Raw genomic sequence first — 24,979 nt, 5'->3', positions numbered from 1 at the left:
CACCCCCCCATTTTCCCTCTGCTGGTCTATGGCCTTGTAGAGGGTAACGGGGTACAGATTCGCTTAGATAAGTGCATCTGACGAAGAGATAGGTTGTTGTGCTCCCTATCTCTGTTTCTTATACTATATCTAATAGAACTGCTCGGGTCTTGATAGATTGAGTGGGGAAGTTCATGAGATCTTTTTAGAGTCTTATCAAGAATAACTTTTATCCAATGACCTTTTCCCTCTCTGTCTGTGTCTGTGTATTCTCTTGTTCCGATTAACCCAGCCAAATCTTTTTTCTTGTTTTGTATCTATATCTACGCCGGGATCCGGAGTCGAGGCTGATCCTCTTGCTGTAGTCCTGTGTCTTGGATCCTCTATCCTGAGTTCTGGATTAAGTCGTGGACTTCGGGTCGTGGCTGAACCTGTCTCTGCGGTCCTGCCTTGGGTCTCGTCATGCTGCTTCTCTGATGGCTTCCACAGGATTGTAGCTGACATCCTCGTGGATTCATCTTCTTATTACAGACACATGCATTTCCTAACATTCGGTCTATATGCTGTAAAATGTATTATCTCTTCGATTTACACACGGCATCTATTGCACGTCTGTCCGTCCTGGGAGAGGGATCCCTCCTCTGTTGCTCTTCCTGAGGTTTCTCCCATTTTTCCCCTTTAAACTGTGGGTTTTTCTCTGGAAGTTTTTCCTTGTACGATGTGAGGGTCTAAGGATAGAGGGTGTCGTTTTTCTCATACTGATATTCTGAACAATCTGTGCTGTTGTATTTTCTGTAAAGTGTCTCTACTGTAGGCTATTTTTATTATATGTACAGCACTTTGACTCGACCAAAAATCGTTTATAAATGTGCTATATAAATAAAACTTGATTTGATTTGATTTGATTGGGGCCCTGGGAGCCACACATGACTGTGCTCTCTATCGATCGCTGGAGCCGCTTCTCTGTCCAGCCCCCGTCCCTTACTCTACCACTTTGTCTCCTCCACATTCACCTCATTTTCTCTCTTCCCTCTCTACAGTATATCACTTTCTATTCATCTGTCTGTCCATTAGTGTCCCTTGTCTGCTCTTTCCTTTTCAGCCTGAATACCTTTAAAAAAGAAGGCCTCCCCTCGAATTTGGGCCACCGCATCGAAGTGGCTGGTACATCTGTCTGGGGCATCTTGTGTCAGCCTGGGAGAGGAAAGTAATACAACAAAAACAAGGACATTACATTAAATATCATCAATCTAAACTTTGAGTGTTTGAGGCTATATACCTGATTTAACCGTTAAATGGGCAATCACAAGTAAATATTTTAGAAAATTAATTGATTGCTATTGTCAATATTACACCCATATCACAGATTATTACAACCCTATATCCCCATATTACACATTATCTTATCTCACCCTTATTAAACCCTTACTATACCCATGTTACGCTATTATTACACCCACAATTACTACACCAATTTTACACGTTATCACACCCACATTTCACATCAACAAAGCCCATTACACCCATGTTACACCCATGTTACAACCATATTACACATGGACACAGCCTGTCAAATGACTATCACCCAGGCCAAGAAACCTTTTAAGGGCTAAATGTTCACTTATTTTAAGGTATGCAGTTTGTTTGCATACATAAAAAAATATGGTAATTGCAAAGCCGAGAGAGTTTGAATGTATGCATGCATGTCCATGTGTTTCCTTCAATTAATCAGTCTGAAAATTAGGGTGAAATGCCATCGCGCTGACACGCTGAGGTCCCACAGTGCATTTATCCTCTGGGCTAATAAGTGATTTAAAGCACCGACGTGGTTGGCCTCCCGATGATGAAGCCATTAGCACCACAGGGCTGCCACTGTGAGTGGGAGTCAGCTAGACTCTGCATTATTAACAAAGATCTCCATTCAGAGCTCTATCAACACCACATCGCTGCCTAGTGGTCAACATTTGTGACCCATGTCAAGGATAATCCAGCTATAATGCACATTATGACAATATGGAGGAGGTAAAACATTAGTATTGAGGGCAGTGGAAGGCTGGCACCATTAAAGGAAAAGAGGGTTTTATATTTGTATTTTTAGAACTGCTGTCTTTAAATGAGTGTTTATGGAGGATAGCAAACATTTGTTGTTGTTGTTGGTGTAGTTTGATTGCTCCCTAAGCAGCAATCTCCTCCCTTAACTCACTTTGTTTAAGCTTTATAATAATTAACATGTCCAAATATATAAAGTTAGTACAGTGCCAAGGTAACTCAAAATCATTTTGATTTGTTATTTAGTGCATAACCGTTTTAGAAATGTGCTAGATATTATTGTTTTGACAGTGAAGTTGATTTATTCAGTAAGTCCCAGCTATAATAACAAAGATAATACTTTTAATACATTTCCTATAGGAGAGAGGAGATAGTGTAGTATGATGGCCTGGCACCTGAATGTGGAAAATGATTTAAAATTACAAACAAGAGACTCTTAGCTGAATCCAGGTCATCTCTCTAAATGTGCTTATGGTTCATGTTCTGTGTAGTCTGACAGGCTCCACTGCTGGGAATGTGTGTCAGTCCAAGCCTTTACAGAGGTACACAGTGAGATATCTTGTACACTGTAAAGACTGTAAACATCTGAAACAATTGTAATTACATTTTGTATAGATACTTATGGTCTAAAGCTGTTGAATTCAAAAAGACCCCATCACCTTTCCTATAGTGAACACACCTGAAGTTGTCAACTGGACCGTCGATTGCTCCAACAGTCAATGTTGACAATAACATTTTTGTATCTACTGTTGGGTGATGGATGTTTGACAACAAGGAGGGGTGGAGTTCTTTGTGTATCGCTAAAAAGAAACCAGATGTTCTACTTACAGGAGAGTGGACCTGTTTTCAGGGAGGTCCAGCAGGACAGGGGGTTCAGCCGTCTGGGAGGGGTTGCCTGGTCGGTTTGTGTGGGACACCAAGTCTCTGACCCCTAGGGAGGATAGGTGATTAAAGACTATGTTAAAAACAAGGCAATTTATTTAAATGTAGCTTTGCAAACTTGTGGGGGTATTTTGGAAAATTCTGCATTATCACAGACACTGTAAAAAGGTTAAAGTTCTAATAGGGAAAAAAAGGATAGCATTCAGGCCAAACAAACTGTAGTAGCTAATGTGGTAGCCAAGCCCTAAAGCATATACTGTTTATAGTCTATCTACCCTAAATGGGACCGTCATTTACATAATGAACATCAAGCTGTATGGAAGATGACTTGAAACAAACAAAACTTGCCAGGATAATATTTGCTTAGCCTTAGGGCATCAAGTGAGAAGTAGGGTAATTTGTAAGTGCCCCCTGCTGGCTATTACAGAGAATGCAAGTTTAAAGCACTTAACCCTTGGCTTTTCTTTTCAGACTGTATTAAATTCCTGCTCTGGGCTTTGTCTTAGTGTCTGTTCTGTGGTTTCATTTAATTTATCTCTGTCTTTCACAGTCCTGGCCTTCAGCGTTGCTTGGTGCACTTCATTCTCGTCTTCATGGTCATTAGTCTCTCTCCCGCACACACTGCTGCTCTCTATATCAGTCAATGATGTGATAAGGTCATATGCCACAAACAAAAGGTCCAATTAACTCAATCTGTGTTTTCATTCATCTATAACCTTGCTCCACAGAGCAATTGCTCTTCCTCTCTCTGTCACACACACACAGAACAGCATTTGGATGTTCCCTCGTACCGTAGAGCTGCCAGACGCGGACCTTGTCTTCATACGGTAGGTCGTATTTCAGAGGGTCTCCTACAGGACCCTGGTAGTACGGTCTCATGATGGACTCTATGGCTGAGGTGTGGACCAGGCCGATGGCGTGACCAAACTCATGGACTGCAACCGCAAACAGATCCATCCCATGAGTGTCTGACGGAGAGGGAGAGAAACATGAGGGACACAGAAATCATTGTCAGGTTTGTTTTAGTACAACTTACATCAATATGTGTCATTCTTTACCTGCTCGAAATGCATCATCAATGGCACCATTTTAACCCCAATGTATAACAGTTCTCTTTTAGAAGCGATTGTCTGCATTTAATGATGTGTTTCTGGTATATTTATTTTGTAATTGTTTGTTTGTTTGGGTGCAGTGTTTGCCTGTGCAGCTATATGTAAATGTAAATGCTATGGCAAGTGGCTTTAGTACGTTTGTGCCAAAAATATTCATAAATATACATTCAATACATATTTGTGCAAGTATATCAATGCATATGAACAGGTAGGATACACACTTTCCAAAGTTTGAATCCCCCCCTCTTCACCTTTTGGAGTTATTTAGGTGAGCGGTCAATTTAATCAAAGACGCAGCTACAGAATGCAGCACACAGCATATGTATTCTTCCCTACAGTCGTTGCTGTCCAGTGTAGTAATACATTAGTTGCATACTCAAAGATTAGACACAGCTCTCCTCGTCAGTGAGAGGTGACAACATACAGAGAGGTAGGAGATACACGTATTGTTACAGCAGGCTTGATGAGACAATGATAATAAAGATTGTAACAAACACCAGTAAGTATTAGTCACCGTTAATAAATCAATAATCACTTTTGAATGAAAAGGTTGCATCTCAGCTTAGAGAGATCATTTTGCTGCTTAAAGTTTGTGACTTTTGTAGAATTAATACAGCCCCTGCTTGTGCGTTTATCCCTTTCATGAGAGAAGTCCATAGGTTGCAAGTTAAGAGGCGTGACGGACAGCTCTAGTGGCTGCGAGTGCTGTTAGGCATGTGGTGCAGTGAGATAACTATGTCTGTCTGAGCCTCTGGGCTGCCAATCAAAACCTGAGTGCGGAAAGACACCTAAAGAGGCTGCAGGCTATTAAAGCACATTTCCCTCGATGTGCAACTAAAAAAGAAAAAGGGAAAGCCTCCCGAAAACTACTTGTCCGGCTCTACTACGCTCTAGACAAAACCTGGGTTTCAGAGATTCACATTTGCTAAATACGTGAGAGCTAGCGTGTCGAGCCAAGCTAGCTTAGGGTTCCTTGGTGGCTCGGCTGAAGTCTGCGTTCAGTTAACCTTGTGTTGGCCTCGACTTGGGAACATCTGAGTGCTGTGCTCTGTCGGAAGACAAAAGGACAATTGGAGACGTGCACTTGTGCTTACAACACCTGGGAAATTCGAAAACCAAATGCCAACTCTAATCTACGGGAGCACATGGCGCGGAGAGGGAAGGTGGATCAAAGGACGGATTGAAGGGGGTTGAGAGCAGGGATTCAGAACAAAGTAGGTACCATGTCATCGTATTTACAGTCCATCTGAGGTTGACGGGAACGAACATCGTAATGCCAACGGACAAAGTCAGAGCGGAGAGATTTGGGGGGATGAACGGGACTCATGGAGTGAGACCTTTGTGGCAGAGACACAGAGAGAAGGAACACGAGGGAGAGAGAGAGCTTCAGAGTGAGCAGACAGGAGCAACATCAGAAATGCAACTAAAGGAATCATTCGCAGGGTATCCTGCAGTAAGATATTGCATAACTTTGATGCACAGTAATAATTCTGGGGTATCTCTAACTTGAATATAACTGTATCCAGAATGTTACAAACATAGCCTGCAGCACTTGGATTGAGAAGGAAAGAGGCAGACACAACACCAGCCCAGGGCTTACCTTTTGATTTAATGTGAATCCTTTAGTAGTGACCTTGCATTACCACTCAAAAATCAATTCAGATATATATTCCTTTTAACAAACTCTTAAAGGTCCCATGTCATGCTTTTCCGGTTATTACCCGTCCCCTTGTGTGTTATGAAGGTTTTTCTGCATGTAAACGGTCTGCAGAGTCAAAAACCCTCAAAGTACACCCTGTAGCGAGACTATAGCACAGAAAATACCTCCCCAAAACGTCTCGTTAGAGATTTCTCATTTTCCAATGTTTTCTTCCTGGGTATCACTACGTAGGGATACCCAGAGGCAACACCCTCTGCCAGCCTTTCATGAAACAAAACTTCCCAAACCTTTCAGCAATTCATGCCGGATATGTACAGCGTGCCCTACGCTGACGAACGATGCTGTTCCTACTTTGTTTGGACCAGCGGGAGATTCGGGTACACAACCTGTAAGTATTCATTGTTGTTTGTGTATTTATGATGTTTAAAGCAAACAAGGTATCTACCACGATTGTTTAAATGGGTAAACGTTTTTCGGACTACTACATTGGGATCGCGGAGAAATGCTCTCCGCAGACCCATGCTCACAGCGTTATAAACCTTTTTCTTACTCAATATCAAGCCACACTTATTGTTTTTACTTCGGCTGTGAGTGTTTGTGTGTGTGTGTGTGCTCAGGATGAGTTTAGCTTGTTCTCTTGTTTCGCCGACACGGAAGCCTGATGCGAGCAGCAACGAGCCTCGCAAACGTCCCGATCAATCAGAGCACACTGGGCTCACAAGGAGGGGGGGGGCAGGAGCTCCAACAAGCCGTTTAGGACAGAGAGTGAATACCTGGTGAATACACATACTTTACAGAAATGCTGTATGAGAAACCAATGTGAGTTTGGAAAATTTCACAATATAAATCTGTTTTAGTAGACCTCAACAATGGAATTATGATCAGTAGAAATGGCCATGACATGGGACCTTTAAAGAAAAATAACGCGTTTAAAGTGATGGGACGAAACACATTCATTTTCATGTAGGATGGTGATTCAGCAGTTCCCCCACCAGGATGAGAGAGGGCTTTAACTGACCGTCAACATCTGAGCATTCATTAAACCTGAGACACCCATTGATTCTGAGGGTTTAACATAGTGCAAATGGCCAAGTATATCATTAAGGGGTCTCAATTGTAATGGAAGAGTTCTTCAAGTAGAAGATTTGCTGGTGCGGTCGATCTTTTTTTCTGAGACTGAACGTATTACACAGGCTCCCTCAATTCTGGTAATATCTGCAGCTGCAGTTGACCCACTTATTTCCTTCCTGTATTGGTTACCCTCAAAGAGAGGGCCCCATTACCCATACAGTATATACTACTAGATTATTGAAAAGTACAGTGCAGGCTTGATTTATATTCCATGCTCAAGCACAGCGCTTACTCGATAAATCTCAATTTGGACGCAGATCCTGATATTTCTGAGAGGGAATGAAGCTGAATCCTTGGAAATATAAGAAATAGGGTGTTGAGAAAAGGGAAAAAATGGGCCTACGTGTTTTTAAATATTTATCACATTTTATTGAACTCCATCTACAGTAGGTTACGAGAAGTGAAATTAAAATTGTCAGATTGTTGAACTTGTATTTATTTGTTGTCGAACATTTCACTTGGAAGTCTGAGAATGTTCTACTCGGAAAATCAACTTTGGAAAGAAAACATAATGGTTTTCCAAATAAAATCTTTAATTTATTTTCTCATCTGCTAGTATACAGATAGATAATATTCCCAAAGGTAATATATTGGTCAAACTCTAAATATAACCTTTCCTTTGCAGATTGTTTGTTGTGTTTCAGACATTATTCACCGTATTATTTTGGCCGGCCCGAGGAAAATGTTATACAAAGAGCTATTACATTATGTATAATAGATAGATAATAGAATAAAGTCAGAATGACTCCTTTCGTGAATATTCAGCGTGTTAAATAAGGCAAGTTGGCAGCTCTAGAAACAAAATCCTTTAAGCTACTGAACAGACTGAATGGCTGCTATAAAAAGAGGAGATGTGGGACGCTCACATCAATGGTTCATATTTAATAATATATGTTCAGTAACAATGATCCACAATAAAATATGAAGGCACATCAAGCTCGAACCCATTCATTGGTAAATTCTGAGGAAGAAGAAAGGATGTGACATCTTTCTATAACTGACCAGCAGACTCTGGAAACATAAGGTACAGTATGGTCTTACTGAGAGAAAAGCTCAAGCCAACAGATAGAATGATGACAAAATATATTTAAATAATTGTATAGTAGGAAGTATTACTCAACTGTTTGGTTAAGTATTATAAGAGTAACCAGAAAACTGCCCCAGTGTCAAATTAAAATTGTAACAAGTTGAATCATCTCTTTAAAGCTGCTCAATATTTTAAAATGAAAGGCTTTCTGAAGATCAATCAAAAATTATGTTTTGATCATTCATTGTTCATTTTGGCCATATTCACTATCATTATTTAATGATATTTTATAAAATATTATTAAAAAAAAGCATCCCATGTCATTTCATAAACAGAACATTTCAAAACAGAAGCTAACTATATTGAAAAGAAAAGTATTATTGCTAATAATGCATTCCAAGTGAAATTCATTCAAAAGGAAGAAAATATTTGACATAGAAACAAGCAACTACCTTGGCTAAAACGTCAGTCCGGAATTTGTCGTTTTAGTAGACTTTCTTGGAGTATGAAAATGATACATTTCCCAAGGGCAGGGCTTTCAAAGAGGGAATATCATGTTTTTTTTGGTGTAAAATATGATGTCTTGAAGGCAAGAACAGCAAACAAGGTAGCATCTCTTCACTCTCGCTCCTACAGAAGGTTGTGTTTCAAACCAAGTGACTATCTTTCGTACCAGGACCGGAAGCCTAATTATTTCCCAAGAACTGATTGATTTTGGAAAGAGAGATAGATTGGGGTCAAGACGAGTTCCCACCTCTGACCCCTCCCTGCGTCCCTGCCCTGCTGCCATTAACCAAACCCCAGATGATTCTGTAAACTGTGACAGCATCATGCCAGCGTCCCCTGCCGCTGCTGAGGCCCGCTGTGAGCTCTAATTGGAGCAGATTGAGCCTCTGGAACATATGGTTCACAGCTTAACCAGGGCTAAACCAAAATAATGGAGATGAACACAGGTCCTGGCTGCATCAGAGACTCGCCAGCTGGTGTAGTCAGTGTCATCTTCACCCCCGTGACAAGCTATAAGCTCCACATCTGAGGAGCAGGACAGCACAGTGAGCCCTGTGACCCCCGAGGAGCTTAAATCTCAGCCTGAGGTTTTAGACACAATCATGAGGAGAATATCATGAAGAATGATCCGTCTAAAATAGGCTGGTACTGCACATATATGCATAGTTTTTCTTGGAATCTGATTAAATAAGTGCATTATCTGCATGGGTTATTATCAGTTGGCTAATTTAGCTTAGTTTAAAAAAGGGGAAACAGCAAAGACAGTGTGTCCACAACCCTGCACATCTCAGCACCGTGCTATTGTCTCCAAATCACTGCTTTATAGAGGAGAGTTAGTTGACAAAGTGTAGTGCTATTTCAAGGTCAATAGGAACACATTCCTTTCAACTTTTTATAGCCATATATCAAAAGTTATCATGTTGTTGTACAGTGGTTTTGTTTAATTATTTCCACTACAATATCTATAAGAAGTTCAAAGTAGTTGTGGACACCCCATGGGATAATTAAATAATCAGTTGCGATCAATATCAGTAAATAGTATACTTAAATCTTTGATACATTTTTTTTAATTGCTCAAAAAAACAATGAATGGGTATCAGAGGCGCATTAGAGTTGATGCTTATTTATAGTTGTTGGAAATGAAAGGACGTCTTTTATGCTTCCTAATAAGCTTGTGATTAGAACCACCACTGCTTAAGCCAATACTCTGTGTCCTGTATCTGAAGCCACGGTATGCTCTATATTCATAGTTCTGACAAATGAAATATTAATTAGAGAATCTGGAGCATGAACAAAGGGTAGAAGCACAGCTTGGCTGCAAAATGCAGTCAGCGTTCTGGTTTTGGATGTGGAAGTTTTGATGAGCATGGAGATGGGAAGTTCAAAAGATTCTGAAATCAGGCTTTCCTCGACACCGACTGTTTCCTTTCATTGCATAGTACTATGGGACTTTCTAAGAAATGCCTTAGTGAGACATTTCCTGGAATACTTGTCCATATTGATTCTTCCTTATCATCCTTGCACCCTCCTTTTGATTCTAATTAATGTAATACGTTTAAGTTCCTCACCTGGAGATCTGAAGGTCCAGGCCTCGTCATCGTCAAAGTGTGTATCTCCAGCTGTGAACCTCTCCCCGGGGAAAAACGCGTGTGCCACGGTGCCCCCTGGCCCGTCAAAGGGGTATCCATCGTTGTGGTCGGCCTTAGTGAAGTCGATTTGAATGTCCGCATCACTGCCGGCCACCTCGTGGAAGTTTAGCGGCGCGATGTCACTCCAGACCTTCAGGGCGTAATACATCAGGGCTCGAACCGTGTCCCTGCCCAGCAAGGCAGAGTCCTTAGGGAAGGTCCTCACTCTGAGAGAAGAAGGGGACACAGGGAATATGTTAAAGAAGGACTCAAAACATAGGGATTATTAGGAGCCGTTTTTCAGATCTCAGGTGTGTTGGGTTTATTTCCCCAGAAAGCCTTGTAGCAGTTCTCGTCTTTTTAATAGACAACATCTCACACCAGACCGGAATCACCCAACCCTTTTAGAAGTCTCTTTCAGAAATATTAAGGGATGTGAGAGTACCAGAAATGTTGTTCTCGTTTCTTGATACCAATTTAATTCCACGGTAAAATAAAAAACACACAAATGAATCCTATGTAATGCAATCCCCTGTTACTGCATTCTTAATACTTGTTCATACTTAAGACAGGTCATAATGGCCAGGTCACATCATGCCATTGGTCTCGAGCCCTCACAGTCCATTTGATAAGTACTCTCAAGCTTTCAGATATTTGGTATCAACTTTGTACCTTTTTAAGTGCTGGTTAATGTGCTATCCTTAGTTACATTGTCCAATCTTAACTGGAAAAACTAAAATATGATAAAGGACTAATAACATCCTGAATCCTGATACTCAATCGTTACTGCAATTGTCTCCAAAACAACAACAAAAAACGATTATTTTGGAAAAGTGTTAACACAAAAGACACATTTTCTGACTTTAAGTGCAGCTATGATAAAGTTGCCTAAAACACAACACTCTGGCTCATCTAAGCAGCTTTTACTTAGAATAAATTGTTCTTTCTAACTTTCTCTTTTGTTTGTTAAGAAAAAGGTCAAATCAAATATATTAAAACAATAAACTGTACAGCCAGTTTAATGTCATAAATGTCTTATAGAAAACACACCAGTAGAACACATATCAAATCCTCATCTGCACCAGAGCCCAGGCAGGAACTGAACCCCTGTGGCCTTTCCATTGCTTTAACACAAACATTCATTTATTGCTGTAGAAATGAGACTCGTACCCAGTCGCGGACAGCTGCTTTAACACAGCTCTGATGTGATAACTTATTTATTCCTTGGTGCTAAATAACTGCGGCTGCTGCTGCAGATCATTACAGATTTACATCGTTATGCTGATGACACCACAGGATTGAACCAGCAATAAAACACTATTAGACCTCAACCTTCTCAGTAGTTTAACAGGCTGCTTTTAATGTACAAAGCAAGGTGTTGCATGTCCAAAACAAAATGGGTAATTCCTATCAACAAGATAAAATGAACAGCTGCCAACCGGACCGAACAACTTCAGCAAACAAGCCCTATTTAGTGAACAGAGTCTGCCAAAATTCCTCTTTATGTTCCAGGTCAGCAGTTACCTGCACCCTGAACTCCACCTGACAATATGTTTGATGTTACTTTAAGCTCTACTGACATGATACATTTGCATTGAGACCTATTCAGAGGTTTGTCCACCCATCGTTTTTGATAGAAAAGGATTTCAACGTGTAGAGTATGATATAACCTTTGCCACCTGCTCCATTTCAAACCTTTCATCCCCAGATGAGCCGGAGCAGCAGCTGGTCCAACAACTCTGCTTGTAGCTGAGGATAACCGGACCTTTACTGTCAAAGTCAAACCTCTGAACACCTGCCAGAAGAGCTCAGCGAGATCTCTATAATCTTTTTTATCTCTTCTCAAAGCAAGTAAGCTAATTCTGACTTGTTTTATCTTGAGTCAGTTGTGTTCTCATTCATCACTGCTTGATTGAATGTATAAAAACAGTAATGTAGAGGAGATTTATTGGATTTGAATGATAAAAAGCTAAATGTCACTTCATTGTCTTCAATATAATCCGTTCATGGTCATTTTTGTTGCTCGTCAACATTAGCGTTTATTTTTGTCCTGCTCTTCCTTGCTGTCAACACTTGAGCTGCCGGTTCTCTGGTTACGTCGATGTCTTTAACACACCCAGTGATGTGACTGAGCTCATTAGTGCAGCTAATTAATGTATTCATTAGCAAATATGTTTACGTCAACACGTTGTCACTAAACACATGGGCGGGTATTAGCAACGTTAGCTTGAAGCGATAAGGTGGCCGTAGTTTGAAATGGAGCATTGCATCATTAAGATGATAATGTATACAGCTAGACACTTTAAATACTATTCAGATGAGCGATTCTGTTGGGAGACATGTGGTGTGCAGTGAGGAGAATTTGTTTATTGTGTTGACTTGCTCACAAAAAGTGTGCCTACACAGTCCAATTATTCATCCTTCCCAAGTGTCTGAACACTCGCTGCAAACCACAGTTAGCCAAGGTCACGACAAATAGCTCGAGCTCCACAGACAATCCACCTGCTTATTAGGCCTAATTCAGACGGACGAGGGTGGCTCATTATGTACGCCTGTGTGTTTGCGTATGTGTGCGTTGGGGGAGAATGATGATATGAGAAAAGATTGAGAGTCAGAGTGCATGGTTTTGTCACTGTGCGAGTATTTATGTGCATCCATTATGTGGGACAGCTTGCCTGTGTGTATGTTACTGTAGGAAGAAGCGTCAAGGTCAGAACATTCCTGCCTTGCATCGCAGATTAACTGAGGACCACTGGGGAACTGCCTGTGTTTACACGGGATGGACAATAGATGCATAACTCAACCAGACATCATATCCCTGGTGTGCCTCCTTAAAATGTGGTTGACCTCAAAGAGCCTGTCTGGTCCTTGTCAGTTTGTCAATCTTACCTTGGTTTTAACAACCTTAGTGATTATGTTTACATCAAGAAACCGACTGCAGTAAGATCTGGTGTTAATTACGATACGATACGATACGATATTACTTTATTGTCAGATCAAGTCTGAAATTTGACTTGCGTCACAGCAGCTCCATGTCCAACATCAACAGACAAATATGCATACACAAATACATGAAACACAAACATTTTGATAATTAAACAGTTTGTCCTGAAGTCAAGATCAGTGTATTTTTTATTCATGTTTTAGTTTTCCTCCTGTCTAAGAACTAGGGTTGGACTGAGCAGATAAATAAAAATTGAGCATTCATTTATCCTTTTAGTAATAAAATATAGGGATGTAACGATACCAAAAACTCATGGTACGATAATATCGCGATAACAAGTCCACGGTACAGTATTTATTGCGATTTTGAATAATAAAGATTTTTTTTTTAAAAAGTGACAGTAACAGACTGGAACAAGAAAACCAGTGTTTTTGTACCTACTAGTACTATGGATTATGACGGATATTTTACGATCCTGTCTGTCAAAATGACGGACAGAGAAAAAGTCTAACGCCACCTCAGTGGGACAGAGAGATATGCTTTGGCCATGGGTGACAGCAGTGGGTCAAACTGTGCATTGTCTCTCCACCACTTCAAAAACAATACAGTTTTTGCCAAGAAGGTGAGGCTTATTGACAGGGCGAGATATAAATATACTGTTGGTACTTCTCAATGTCTCTAGTTATGTAAATGTAGCCCTGTAAATACGATGTCCTTTTGTGTTCTGTTGTTTTATGTTCATGTTGTAACCTACTTGCTGCCATGTTGGACAGGTCTCTCTTGAAAAAGAGATTGATGATCTCAATGGGACCACCTGGTTAAATAAAGGTTTAAAAAAAAAGTGTTTACAATTATTTTTTTAATTATTATTATTATTTTTTTTTTAAATCGCGGTAGATTATGTCAGTCTCACAACGGTATTGGGACGTTTATTTATCGCGATACCGCGATATTCGGTATATCGTTACATCCCTAAATAACATAATTCTCAACTTTTCATTCCAAGGCGTTGCAATGCTTGTCAATGTCACAAGTAGCCAAAGGAGTCAATCATACAGTATAAAGCATAAGGCAGGCTGATTTCTTCCCTATTTTGATGCCAGTAGATGGGGTATAGGAACAGAGGGTCTATGGTTTGATAGGGGCCTCAAGCTAGCTGTTTCCCTCTTCTTCCAGTCTTTATGCTAAGCTAAGCCAAGTGCATTCTTACTATTTCACTTACAGAACTGTGATGTTGATCTGTTTGTATAACACCCAGCAAGAAAGTGAATAGCCATATTTCCCAATATGTCTAACTGTTTCTTATAAGTGAAAGTCAGAATAAAAACTGACTTATAGTCCCTGGTCATATCATTCCATGGTTTTCTGCACTCAGCTCTAAATGACTAAACTGATCAAAGCCAATGGGTGAGCGATCATGCTGTGAATGTTTATTTTACTCAAAATTCATGTCCATGACTGATTAGCATTTAGAAAGTGATAAGCACACAGCAGAGTTAGGAGGACAAAAGTGCAGATGTAAGAGTGTTTGGCTGCAGCATAAAGCAGGAGCTGGCTCAGTGGCTGAGGGCTGTTTAGCAGCAGCAGAGCTACCGAGTGTGCATCATTGACTTACAAATAAATATCTGAGAACCGAGAGTACTGTCAGAGGTTTCCACATCAATCAAATATAATACCCCCATAAATAACTGCTTACATCAAAGCACAGTCTGACATTACTGAGCAGGCAGTCCTGGGCAGGCTGTGAATCTTTCACCATGGTGCTTGACTGACAGAGGATGGAAAAGGAGGAAAAGCAGGAGGAAAGAAAGAGAAAGGGGCATTGTTGAAGGCTGATGGGGATGAAGGAGGGGTGAGAGGAAGCTAGAATAAAATATGATGATGAATCTACGCATAAAATACATTACAAATAATACACCCCAAATCTTTACTTTCAACTTAGTCTTTGATAACTAAAACAACATCAATTCATATTTTTGTAATCTTGCATAATTTGTTTCATCCGTTTAAACTAAAGGAACATTCTAATTACTGAACTTCAGTTGAATCTAAAATAAATAAATAAATAAATAAATAAAGCAAAAATGTCTCTGATAGTGCTTCACTTTTTACTGGAAGAAATGTATATGAAAGAAGTTAAATTGCATTGTTGTAAACATTTGAGTCTTTACAAAAGCAATGCCAACAGTCATTCAGAATTTGGGTAAAATCTTGTATTTTGAATTTGAAAGAAATAAACTACTTTTGGAGCACGGTATGCATTTTTCTGAGACAGTTGATTTACTGAAAGTGTTAGTCTGACTTCATTTCTCAGATCTAAAAAGCTGATCTTCAATTTACACAGTTAATAAAAAGTTATTAAATAGATATAAACTCAGGTGTTGGAGACAAATATCTTTACCTGTAAATCAGTAGTGCATTATTTGGCCAAATGAATGCCTGTATTTCATAATACACAAAACTATGACCCTTTCAATGGGCTGCATTTCTATTGCACTGGAAACGACAGATAAAGTTCCCAACAGCTGAGATAATGGCTGTGATGATATGAGTTTAATTGTTTATAACTACATTATGTCCACTTAATAAACCTTCTAGATATTATGTGGGGAGTACAGATTCTGATCACAGCAATATTGTGAATGTGAGCTTATAGGACGTTTCACATTTTATCGGACAGATAATGTTTATGAAACCATCCTTGCAAGGTCTTTAGCCGGACTATGTAAGAGTGTGTAAAGAGGAGGCACATTTGTTTTGCCATCACAGATTCTATTATGAAACATCATGTCAAAGTAATCCTGGTGCTGCTTCAACACACCTCCAGAAAGTGAAAATGTAAAGGCTGTTCATGTTGTCAAAGAGCCCTTCACTGGTGAATTGCTATGAGTCCATAGCAATGAGCAGTTAATAAGAAATAGGTGTAGGGCAGACAGAGCTCAAAGCGCACTTCACTGCATCCAAGTGGTGTGAGTTGTGCATGTTTCTGAGTAAAACCATTTATTTCTGACATGAGACATTTACACTCACCATGTTGTCAACAGATTGCTCATATAAAGGAGTGTAAACTGATTTTTCTAATTATTTTCACAATTGTATTTATTGTTGTTATGGACCACCCATCCTTCAACTCCACACAGCATCAGTTGTTGTAAATACTTTGCTGTGGTGATAGAATAAAAACAGAACTGCATGTGGATGTTCTGACTGAGGTCAAAGTCACTACTGTTGAGCCAACACTGATACATTTCTCAGTGAATGCCTTTTTATTATTTGAGGATGTAAAATATGTGTAACTGTTGTCAATTTTGAGTGGCTAACATAACAAATATATGAACACATGGCAATACCTTGGAATATTATCTGTCGCAGATAAGCGTTCTCTTCATGGCCTCAACGATACAGAAACCATGGAGCTGAACAAAGTCCTAGGATACAATAAGAGGGAATAAGTGCTAAACCCTGTATGAGTGAAAACACTGAATGGTTTTGAGTACAAGTGGTGATTTACTACAGTACCTCACAAATGAAATAGTATACAAAATATATATCAGATAAAGAAGCACGCAGAGTACATTTGTACACATAAAACTAGATAAAAGCTTTCATAGAATTACACCAAACACTCCCAAGGCTGCAATTCTGTATGGATTATCAATGCTTTGCGATGTTGCTCTATTGATAAACCACGCCATATGGCAACGTCTCAACATCTGACTGAATCTGAAATCAACAAATAATCCACAAGTGTTTATAATAAAAGCACTTTAAATGTACCATCTGTTTCTTGGCAGGAGCTTTAGGCAGAAAAAACTCATTTACAAAAGGACACAAGGTCTGTACTTCATATCCGAATCTCCAGTAAAACTTGGCTTCTTTGCACACAAATGTGAGGGCTGAGAGTAGAACGGTGGAATAAAGAGACAGGCTATTCCAACACCAGTCGTAGGAGAGGGCCATTGTTGATAAAAAGCGAAATGTTCCAGTCATAAAGCAGCAGGTCTTCACAGCGGTGTGTGTGCTGGTTTCCCTTGAAGCAGATGTAGAGTCTGTACTTTAGCTTTGGTGCAGTGTGAGGCTGGATCGCTGCCACTCGGTTTTCCAGGTCAGCTGAGAGCTCACGAGAGCCCCCTGTGCAATCACATCCCGACCCCAAAGAATTGTCTGTATCTCTGAGTGAAAGCCTTCAGTGGGAGGATGCAGGGGGATTATTTCAACAAGGAATGCCACGGGGGACAAAGTCACCAGGCAATTTGTTACAATAAGCCATAACTATCCCGCCCCAAGGTGACAAGTAATTCCCTCTGAACTCATCCCTTTCACAGTCTGATCTGTTACTTCTGCTGCTGCAAACCAGGAACAAAAAACTGACGGATACACCTTTTGTTTCTCTCTAAATCAGTATACAACCCATCCTCGTTCTGCTGCATCTTCTCCCACTCCGAGTTCTGCTTTATGTTCTCTCCTTTTTTTGCAGTAACTACCGCAACTCCCTCGTGCTCATTCAGCCTTCCCATCTCTCCTTCTTATCGACCTGTTTCTTCAATCCTCCAGTGCCCTGATGTCCTGCTTTCCCTCCGCATCTCGCTTCATTTTGCAGCTCTTCTTCCCTACCTTTAGATGTATTAGCCTCCTTGGGTCATCTCTCCTCTGCAGATTGCTTTGGCTCAAAAGGCCTGTGCGCTCACTCTACTTAACTTTGGCTGGAAGGGCAGAAAAAAAGCCTTACGTGTCTAACTAGTACTTACAGATTACTGCCCCCTTTCATTTGCGGTCAAATGCATTCTCAGTGCTGTCTTAACATTTGCAAACCAAATTGGCTTCTGATAAACAATATCTCAACATCACACATTCTGAAAGCGTAGCCGCGACTTTGACACCTGTCGGTTTCATTGTGTTCTTGCTGTCAGGCACACACACACACTGCAGCTCTCGGCAAAGCAACACACCACTGAGCTGAGAGGCCACGCTGACCTGTCAGCTCAGTGAACACGCTGCTTCTCATCTAAATTAAAGCAATTTAAACACTCTCACTCTGGAAAAAATAGGCTAAACAGGAGTATTCAATAAGAGACTAAGTATACAACAAAGAATTGGGACAGCACCATTTTGTGTTTTAAAGGGAAGCATCAAATGTTGCAGTGGTAATTATCACAAAACTTTTTTTTATGCAGAAAATGTTATACATACTGCAGCTGTTAGCTTTCCTAAGGTGTAATAATAACATTAAGCACCTTTTTTTCAAGGGTAATTATAAACTTGACTTCTGTCCGATACTGGCAAAGCAACCAATGTTTAATGCGAGATAAAATAACTGTGCTTGATGTTGGATACATTTTGAGAACAATCACGATGGCCACTGTGTGAGCTGAGTTTAGTGGCCTTAATGCACTCTAAAACACAAGTCAACTGTCACTGGATTTCCATTTACGGCCTACAGCCATTGGAGCTGAATGCTGATCAAATGCTTAATGCGGTAATCAGATAATAATTGTTCGGTCAGGCCGTTAAACAAGTTAATTAAACACTGACTCCTCTCATCAGCAACAACGTTGGGGAGAATGGATCAAAGGTGGTGAGACAATGTTGTGACTTAGAAGCACTGACCCTTTACCATCACCTCTAACACACAGGGAGAAGGACAATATGGGGTATCCAACCTCATGTGGATGAGAACAGTGTGGGTGCATTGCATTGTGTGTGTTGTAACACTTGTGTCTTTATCTTCATGTGTGTTTTATATCTATAGTGTTATTGTATAGATTGTTGTCTTTTGCCCGTATACTGTATAACAAAAGTGGACTCAGTCAACGTGTCAACATTTCGAAAGCAAAGCAGAAGAACTCAATGGTTGCAAAAATAAGTCTGATTGTATAGAAGTCCATGAGTAGTTACACTACTTGTCAGTTGATACATTGCAATAGTAACAATTGTAAAACGTAGATGATGGCTTCAATCACTGGTTTCAAGTCTTCTTTAATGCAGCATGATGATCAATAAGTAAATGATGGTCCAATTTAAAATAAGCGCATAAACCAACGTATGCCTTAGGCTGAGGCTACTTAGTGATTGACAGTTGACACTACACAGCTTTTAAAAACTAAGATGGTGATGGTAAATTGCCAAACTTGATGCTTTAAAACAGTATTCCATAAACCAATTGTTGATATCATGAAGGCTACACCCACTTATTTTATAAAGTCCATGCTTAAGCCGCAAGGGCGCACACATGTTACACGGCTGGCCAACACACCAGCTTAGATCATCTCATTGAGTCACCCCAGTTAGCGTGTGTGAATCAGGAGAACATATGTTTCACTGCCTCTTCCTCTGCTACCTAACACTAAGCTGTATCCCTGACAGATCGTCCAGCTGCACTTAACATGACTACATCATTTAAAAACTGCACAACGACCCTGTGACGAAACCTTTTATCTTCAGGAATCATGCAAACGACTCGGTGTTGGAGTGGAACGGCGAAGACCCGGAGATGCAATTACCGTCTGTTTGCGAAAACCATTCCATGCATTTCATGATCTTCCTTGGAGCAAAAATTGATCCAGAAACCAAAAGATTTCCACCTGGAGGAAGAGCCAGCTATTCTAATCTACCAAAGGGTGCACAGATGGAAGAGATAATGGGGAAAATGTGACGGTTTATGACTCCTAGCTCCATTTACTGCACTAATGTGATGTACAGAGATGGACCAAAAACAATGATGTTAAGCTTGGCTATCTGACACCGAAGCACAAACACTAATATCACAGGTTCATGATTTCCTCCAGCCAAGCGAGACGAACTGGATACATTTACCGTGTCTCAATGATCTCGATTCTTTGATTGTGAATGATCTTGACATATATATCTGTATATTCCGGTGTAACTTAGTGTCTAGAAGTTTGTGTATTTCATTAAACCCTACCTCCAGGATAGATGCCTCTTACTCCATTTGTTCTGGGGGTTTATGTCTCGTTTCCTACGGCGCATTGTCCCCTCCGCCTCAGACACATCTGGCAGGGAACATCTGGGTGTTTTCATTAGACCCAGTGTGGCTTGGTCTGTTGAGGAGAGGAGAGGTAATTAAGGTACGGACTAATGGAGGAACGTTACATATACCTTATAAGAATATAAGGCAGCCCAATATAACTTTTCCTACTTCAGTTTTATTACGGGTAGTAACTTGTACACATGAATTCAACACATTGACACCGCAACATCTGTTGGCAAATGACTGCTTCAGGAGCTGTAACTCATACTCTGTGCGCTCATATGCATACATATGTGCATGGGCAGGAGGTTATGAGTGTCTGCTAGGGCCATCAATCATATATGATTTGCACGATACCCTCTCACATGCACAATCACACTCGCTCTCACAAAACTACTGTTGGGGCCATACATTATACTTGCTCACACACACACTGTCTTAAAATCATTCACACAGTATCAGGCTGTCAACCCTATACAGTCGTGTATGTGCGATGGAGTGTGTATGATAATATAGTCTATAGAAAATAAATTGCTATATGTGTGTGTGTGAGTTAGGCTGAGAGCATGTACTGTATGTGTGACGAATGATATGTGCAAGGGAATGGCGGAGGGTGTAGTAATCAATAATCTGTTATTCTGTTTTACAACACTATTATCAATCACATAGCATGCAGTGCTGTCATACTACAGTGTGTGTGACAGCAAGTATGATTTATGTTTATTCCGTGTGTTGAGGCGTGTGTAGACATATGTTCAATCAAATGGAATCCAATACAAAAAAGAGCTGAAGGTAATTTCATCTTTCTAATGTTCAATGGCGGTTGTGTCAAAATGATTGACTCAGCACTTTTCGTAGAGCCATTTCTTTGGTGTTTTTGTCACTTCAGTTGTAGGGTGTACCTTATGTTTTCTGTGAATGTGAAAGTCACTCTCTTACAGTTGACATCATTGTTCCCTTTCACTGCCATCGCACACACGTCCACATACCTAAGACTCCGGTCTCCTTCAGCCCTCCGTACTTCTGCATGGCTTTGATGGCATTGGTTAGGGCCTCCTTGGTCTGAAGCTGACCAGTCACTGGGTCAGGGGGCGGGAGATAGCCAAACTTACTCAGCCAGTCCTGGACGGGGAAGAGCAGACACAGAGTTCAAGAGTAATCCCAGGCATGTCAAGGGCTCCAAGTATCCAAGCTGCTGAGAAGAGACACCTGTTCATTTTTACTGTCTGTGGATACTGTTCATGTTTACCGTCTGCTGATAGTGTGTGTTCAGGCACATTTGTACATTCACGTTTTGCAAGTGCTTGATGTCTTAAGCAAGAGTGTGTTCACATATGTCCTTGAAATAACACGCACAGTAAGCACAATGTGAAAGCCTCATAACTTTTCGAACACACAGAACCATTCAAATATTTTTAATAGCAGGTATTTTAACATGTCATAAAGGGAAAAGGGAAATCACAGGTGCAACTAATAACATTTATAATGGCGGCATTTTGTTAACGTATTGTACATGTTGGCTCACTCCTTATGGCGTACTCTTACATTACTCCAACATTATTAGAAACACCTGCTGTTGGTCTGCTATTACACTGACATTGCTAAATTAATCATATAAGCATCAAGTAACATAAAACACAATATTTTAAATTTGACCAATTCAATATTCTGCATCAGGTATGAACTGCATTCTTAAGTTTAATCTGAGCTACAAGTTGTGTAAGGATTAGGAAAGATGAAGCAACTCGTGGTCAGAGTAGACATTTTTGAGTGTCATGTTAGTAGAAGCACAGGTGTTACTAATAACATTAACGATGGCTCTGTTCCATTTTAGTGTCCAAGGTAGATCATTAACTTAATCATTTGCACCTGTGCTTTTCCATCTGTGACATATCAAAATGTCTTCCATAAAACAACCCTGTTCTTTGGTTTCCTTAGCATTGAAACAAGTAGGCCATAACTCTTTTTGATGGACTTTGGTGCTTTTTTTCTATTTTATGTGATTGTTGTATATAATTACTCTACACGTATGTTAAGTTATGTTAAAAATAGGGTTTTGGAACAGTGGTTTAAGTGAAATAGTAACTTTTTTGGCTGCTAATATGATTTGGAATATTCAAGTTTTGTCAATTTGATATTTTAAATCTATCAGTTTCCTGAAAGATTTGCGCTTGACTCCATTGCTATAAATCCATTTGCTTTCTCTCTCTTGCAGTCTCTTGTCTTTTCTCCCTTTATAATTTGATGGTAAGCCTTTCTAAATGATTTCTGATCAGCTCTCATTACTGATGAGTGACACAGATTGATAGCAAGGCAGCGATTGACAGCACTGGGGCCATTTCATTAACTCAATAATTGACTTTGGGTCCTACAAAGCCATTTGTTGACAGTTGATATTGGACTCCTCATCGATTGCTTCTAAACAGAATACAGATGATCACTAGTGTCATCTGTGATAATGAGAAAGAAAAACCGTTTTTGAAGTTAAAATATGTAGAGAGAGCAGATTGGAAACATTTATGTCTGAATAACTATGTCTGAGTTAAGTTTGTAATGTCTTGATAAATGTCACGGAGACAGGCTCCTTTTCATTTACTAATAAAACTGAAGTAACTGTCTCTGTAATGATGTGCTTTAAGCCTCTGTGCTCACGCCAGGTGGTTGGAGCCTGGCATACATATAAAAGGTGGATGAGGGGAGGTTTATTATTGAGACATACTGAAAGTATATTATCTCAGAACTGGAAGGGTAAAAATAAATGGCTGCTTCTGAAACACATCAACGGCTGAGACTACAGTTGACATGTTGTGTATGAGTGGTCTGGGTCAAATGCATTGGGATTCAGGGGAGATTATGCTGAGCTGAAAGTTCTAGCAAAGCACTTTAAAGGTTCAAATGCCAGGCAAACCACCCACAGTGTCAGCAGTCTGAACATTTTGGCAGAATGTAAAAAAAGAAATAATGATATCATGCAGTATTGATCCCCATAGAGAGAGCTCATGCCAGAATGTAACTTCAGGAATGCTGGTTTAAAGAACAGGTTAGACTTGTACTTAGCTTTGTGATCTTCAAACGCTGAAGAAGACGGAGTTGAGGCATCAATCCAATTTACTAAAGGATATTTTCCGTTTTTGCAAGAAGTTTGTGCCTATGTTTTAGTTATGACTTATTGATCGCAGAGCTAAGTACGAGTCTAACCTCTTATCTCCTTTTTCTCTGGTCTCACAATATTGATTCCTGTGAAATGTTAACGTCGGTCTCTTACTCTCCACAGGGCCTTCACAGCACAGGGTCAGCTACAGAACAATCACCTCTGTCCGGCAGTGGCTCAGTCAGTAGGGGCTTGCACCCCGACCAGACCTAAATATGGAGTGTGGACTGCTACTTGGAGAGGTCCCAGTTTACCTCCTGCCCTGCCATAGTGCCCTTGTGCAAGGCACCGGACTACCCCCTTCCCCTCCCACTCCCATTGCTCCCCGGGCGCTGTACAATAGCTGCCCACTGCTCCTGGTACTAGACTCCTGGTACTAGGATGGGTTAAAAGCAGAGAACACATTTCACTGTGTGTGTGCTGTGTGCTCTGCATGTGTGACCATTAAAGAGGGTTTCATCCCCCCCTATTCTATCTGACGCTGCTATAGATTCAGCATCTTAATCAAGGAGAGGTTTGCCAACACTTGAACTCAACAAGGGAGATTTTGACATGTGGTTCAGAAGTCACCAGAAAACTGACTCTGCGCTTTTATGTTTCATGTGGAACCTACTTGAGCAGGTCTCCCTTGAAAAAGAGATCAATGATCTCAATGGGATTCACCTGGATAAATAAAAGTTTGAATAAACTGAGAGATATGTACAGTATACATAATGTAGAAATACATTATATCCTAAGCATTTAAACCACCGCAAGTGGCTTAATCCACAGATGAAGTCTGTAAAGTACAGCTAATTCTCTCTTCCTTGGAACAAAAGCGCCGTATGCATAAAACTGAAGGTCACATTGGATTACACTTAATCCTAAAAGAATAAGAGTAAAGAGCAACATGGATTGAAGAGATAGGAAACATCTCACTCTCATGCAGAGACAGAACATATATGATGAAGAAGTAAAGCCTCCCTGTGAGAGTTTATTCTCTCTCAGTCTGTGATTAACTGCAGCTAGAGGGGGCTGGCGCAGATGGCTGAGACTCCAGTCTTCTTTAATCATGCATTATTAAGACACACAGACGCAGGAAACCATGGCACAAAATGACGTCTGACACTCCACTATTCCCATATTGCTCTAACTGGCTTGAGAGGCAGAAAATATGCTCTGCCAAGCCTGCTGCCACTGTAACAAGCTCTTTTTTTCTGAACCATCACATCTTTGTACAGTTATCAGGCCTTTGTGTTTACGATGCCGTGCTGTGGTCAGCATAAAACTTTGTTAGAAATGTCTGGTCCAAGTTCTAAAGAACAGCTTATTGGACAAAGAAGAAACTGCTGGCTCAAGCACTTAATAGGTTATTGTGTAACACTTATTCAAAAGGCTACATGAGATTAATGTAGAGGTAAACGGGGAATAATTGTCTTTGACACATTATAATTTGGTACACGAAATGCGTAAACACTGCCCATTCTTACATTTAACCACTTTGTGTTATGTTGTTCCTGCTAAACTATGCAGAAAAAGCTAGGAAAACCAGTCATTATGTTTATATAAAATTGTCTCTATATCGAAAAACATTTGTTCAATGAATTACTAAACATACTTGGGAACCAACGTTTTTTCCAGACGTTAAAAGGTTACACTAAATGTCTACAGCCGTGCATACACTCTTTGGGACTGTATTTAGGCACACTGGTGTTTTGAGCTTAATGCTAACAACATCATGCTAAAATGCTAATGAAAACAATACTAATATCTTCCATATTTGGAACCAAGTTAGCCTAGCACGTTAGCAGGCCATTATATGTTGATTAGCACTAAACCTGAAGTAACTTTGAGACCGATGGAATTGTCATTGGTTTTGCAGGAATTTGGACATAACCAAAGAAATCCAAGAGTTTGAGAGGGGCATGAATGTGCGAACCAA

At 40.2% G+C, this 24,979-nt stretch overlaps 1 protein-coding gene across 2 annotated transcripts in view; it reads right to left on the bottom strand.

Moving 5' to 3' along the window:
• The window catches only part of LOC117554753 (matrix metalloproteinase-17-like), an 84,282-nt gene that overhangs the window by 8,896 nt on the left and 50,407 nt on the right, over positions 1-24,979 (bottom strand). For both annotated transcript variants that reach the window (XM_034229244.1, XM_034229245.1), the window contains exons 2-7: positions 20,897-21,029; positions 19,842-19,977; positions 9,916-10,202; positions 3,702-3,878; positions 2,857-2,959; positions 1,091-1,173 (exon numbers count right to left, since the gene is read on the bottom strand). In XM_034229244.1, the coding sequence (XP_034085135.1) occupies positions 1,091-1,173; positions 2,857-2,959; positions 3,702-3,878; positions 9,916-10,202; positions 19,842-19,977; positions 20,897-21,029 (919 nt within the window). The remainder of the gene's footprint in view (positions 1-1,090; positions 1,174-2,856; positions 2,960-3,701; positions 3,879-9,915; positions 10,203-19,841; positions 19,978-20,896; positions 21,030-24,979) is intronic.

Source organism: Gymnodraco acuticeps, unplaced genomic scaffold, assembly GCF_902827175.1.
Source record: "Gymnodraco acuticeps unplaced genomic scaffold, fGymAcu1.1, whole genome shotgun sequence".
Lineage (NCBI taxonomy): Eukaryota > Metazoa > Chordata > Actinopteri > Perciformes > Bathydraconidae > Gymnodraco > Gymnodraco acuticeps.
Note: the sequence above shows the minus strand (reverse complement) of the source record. Positions and strands in the feature narration are given on the sequence as shown.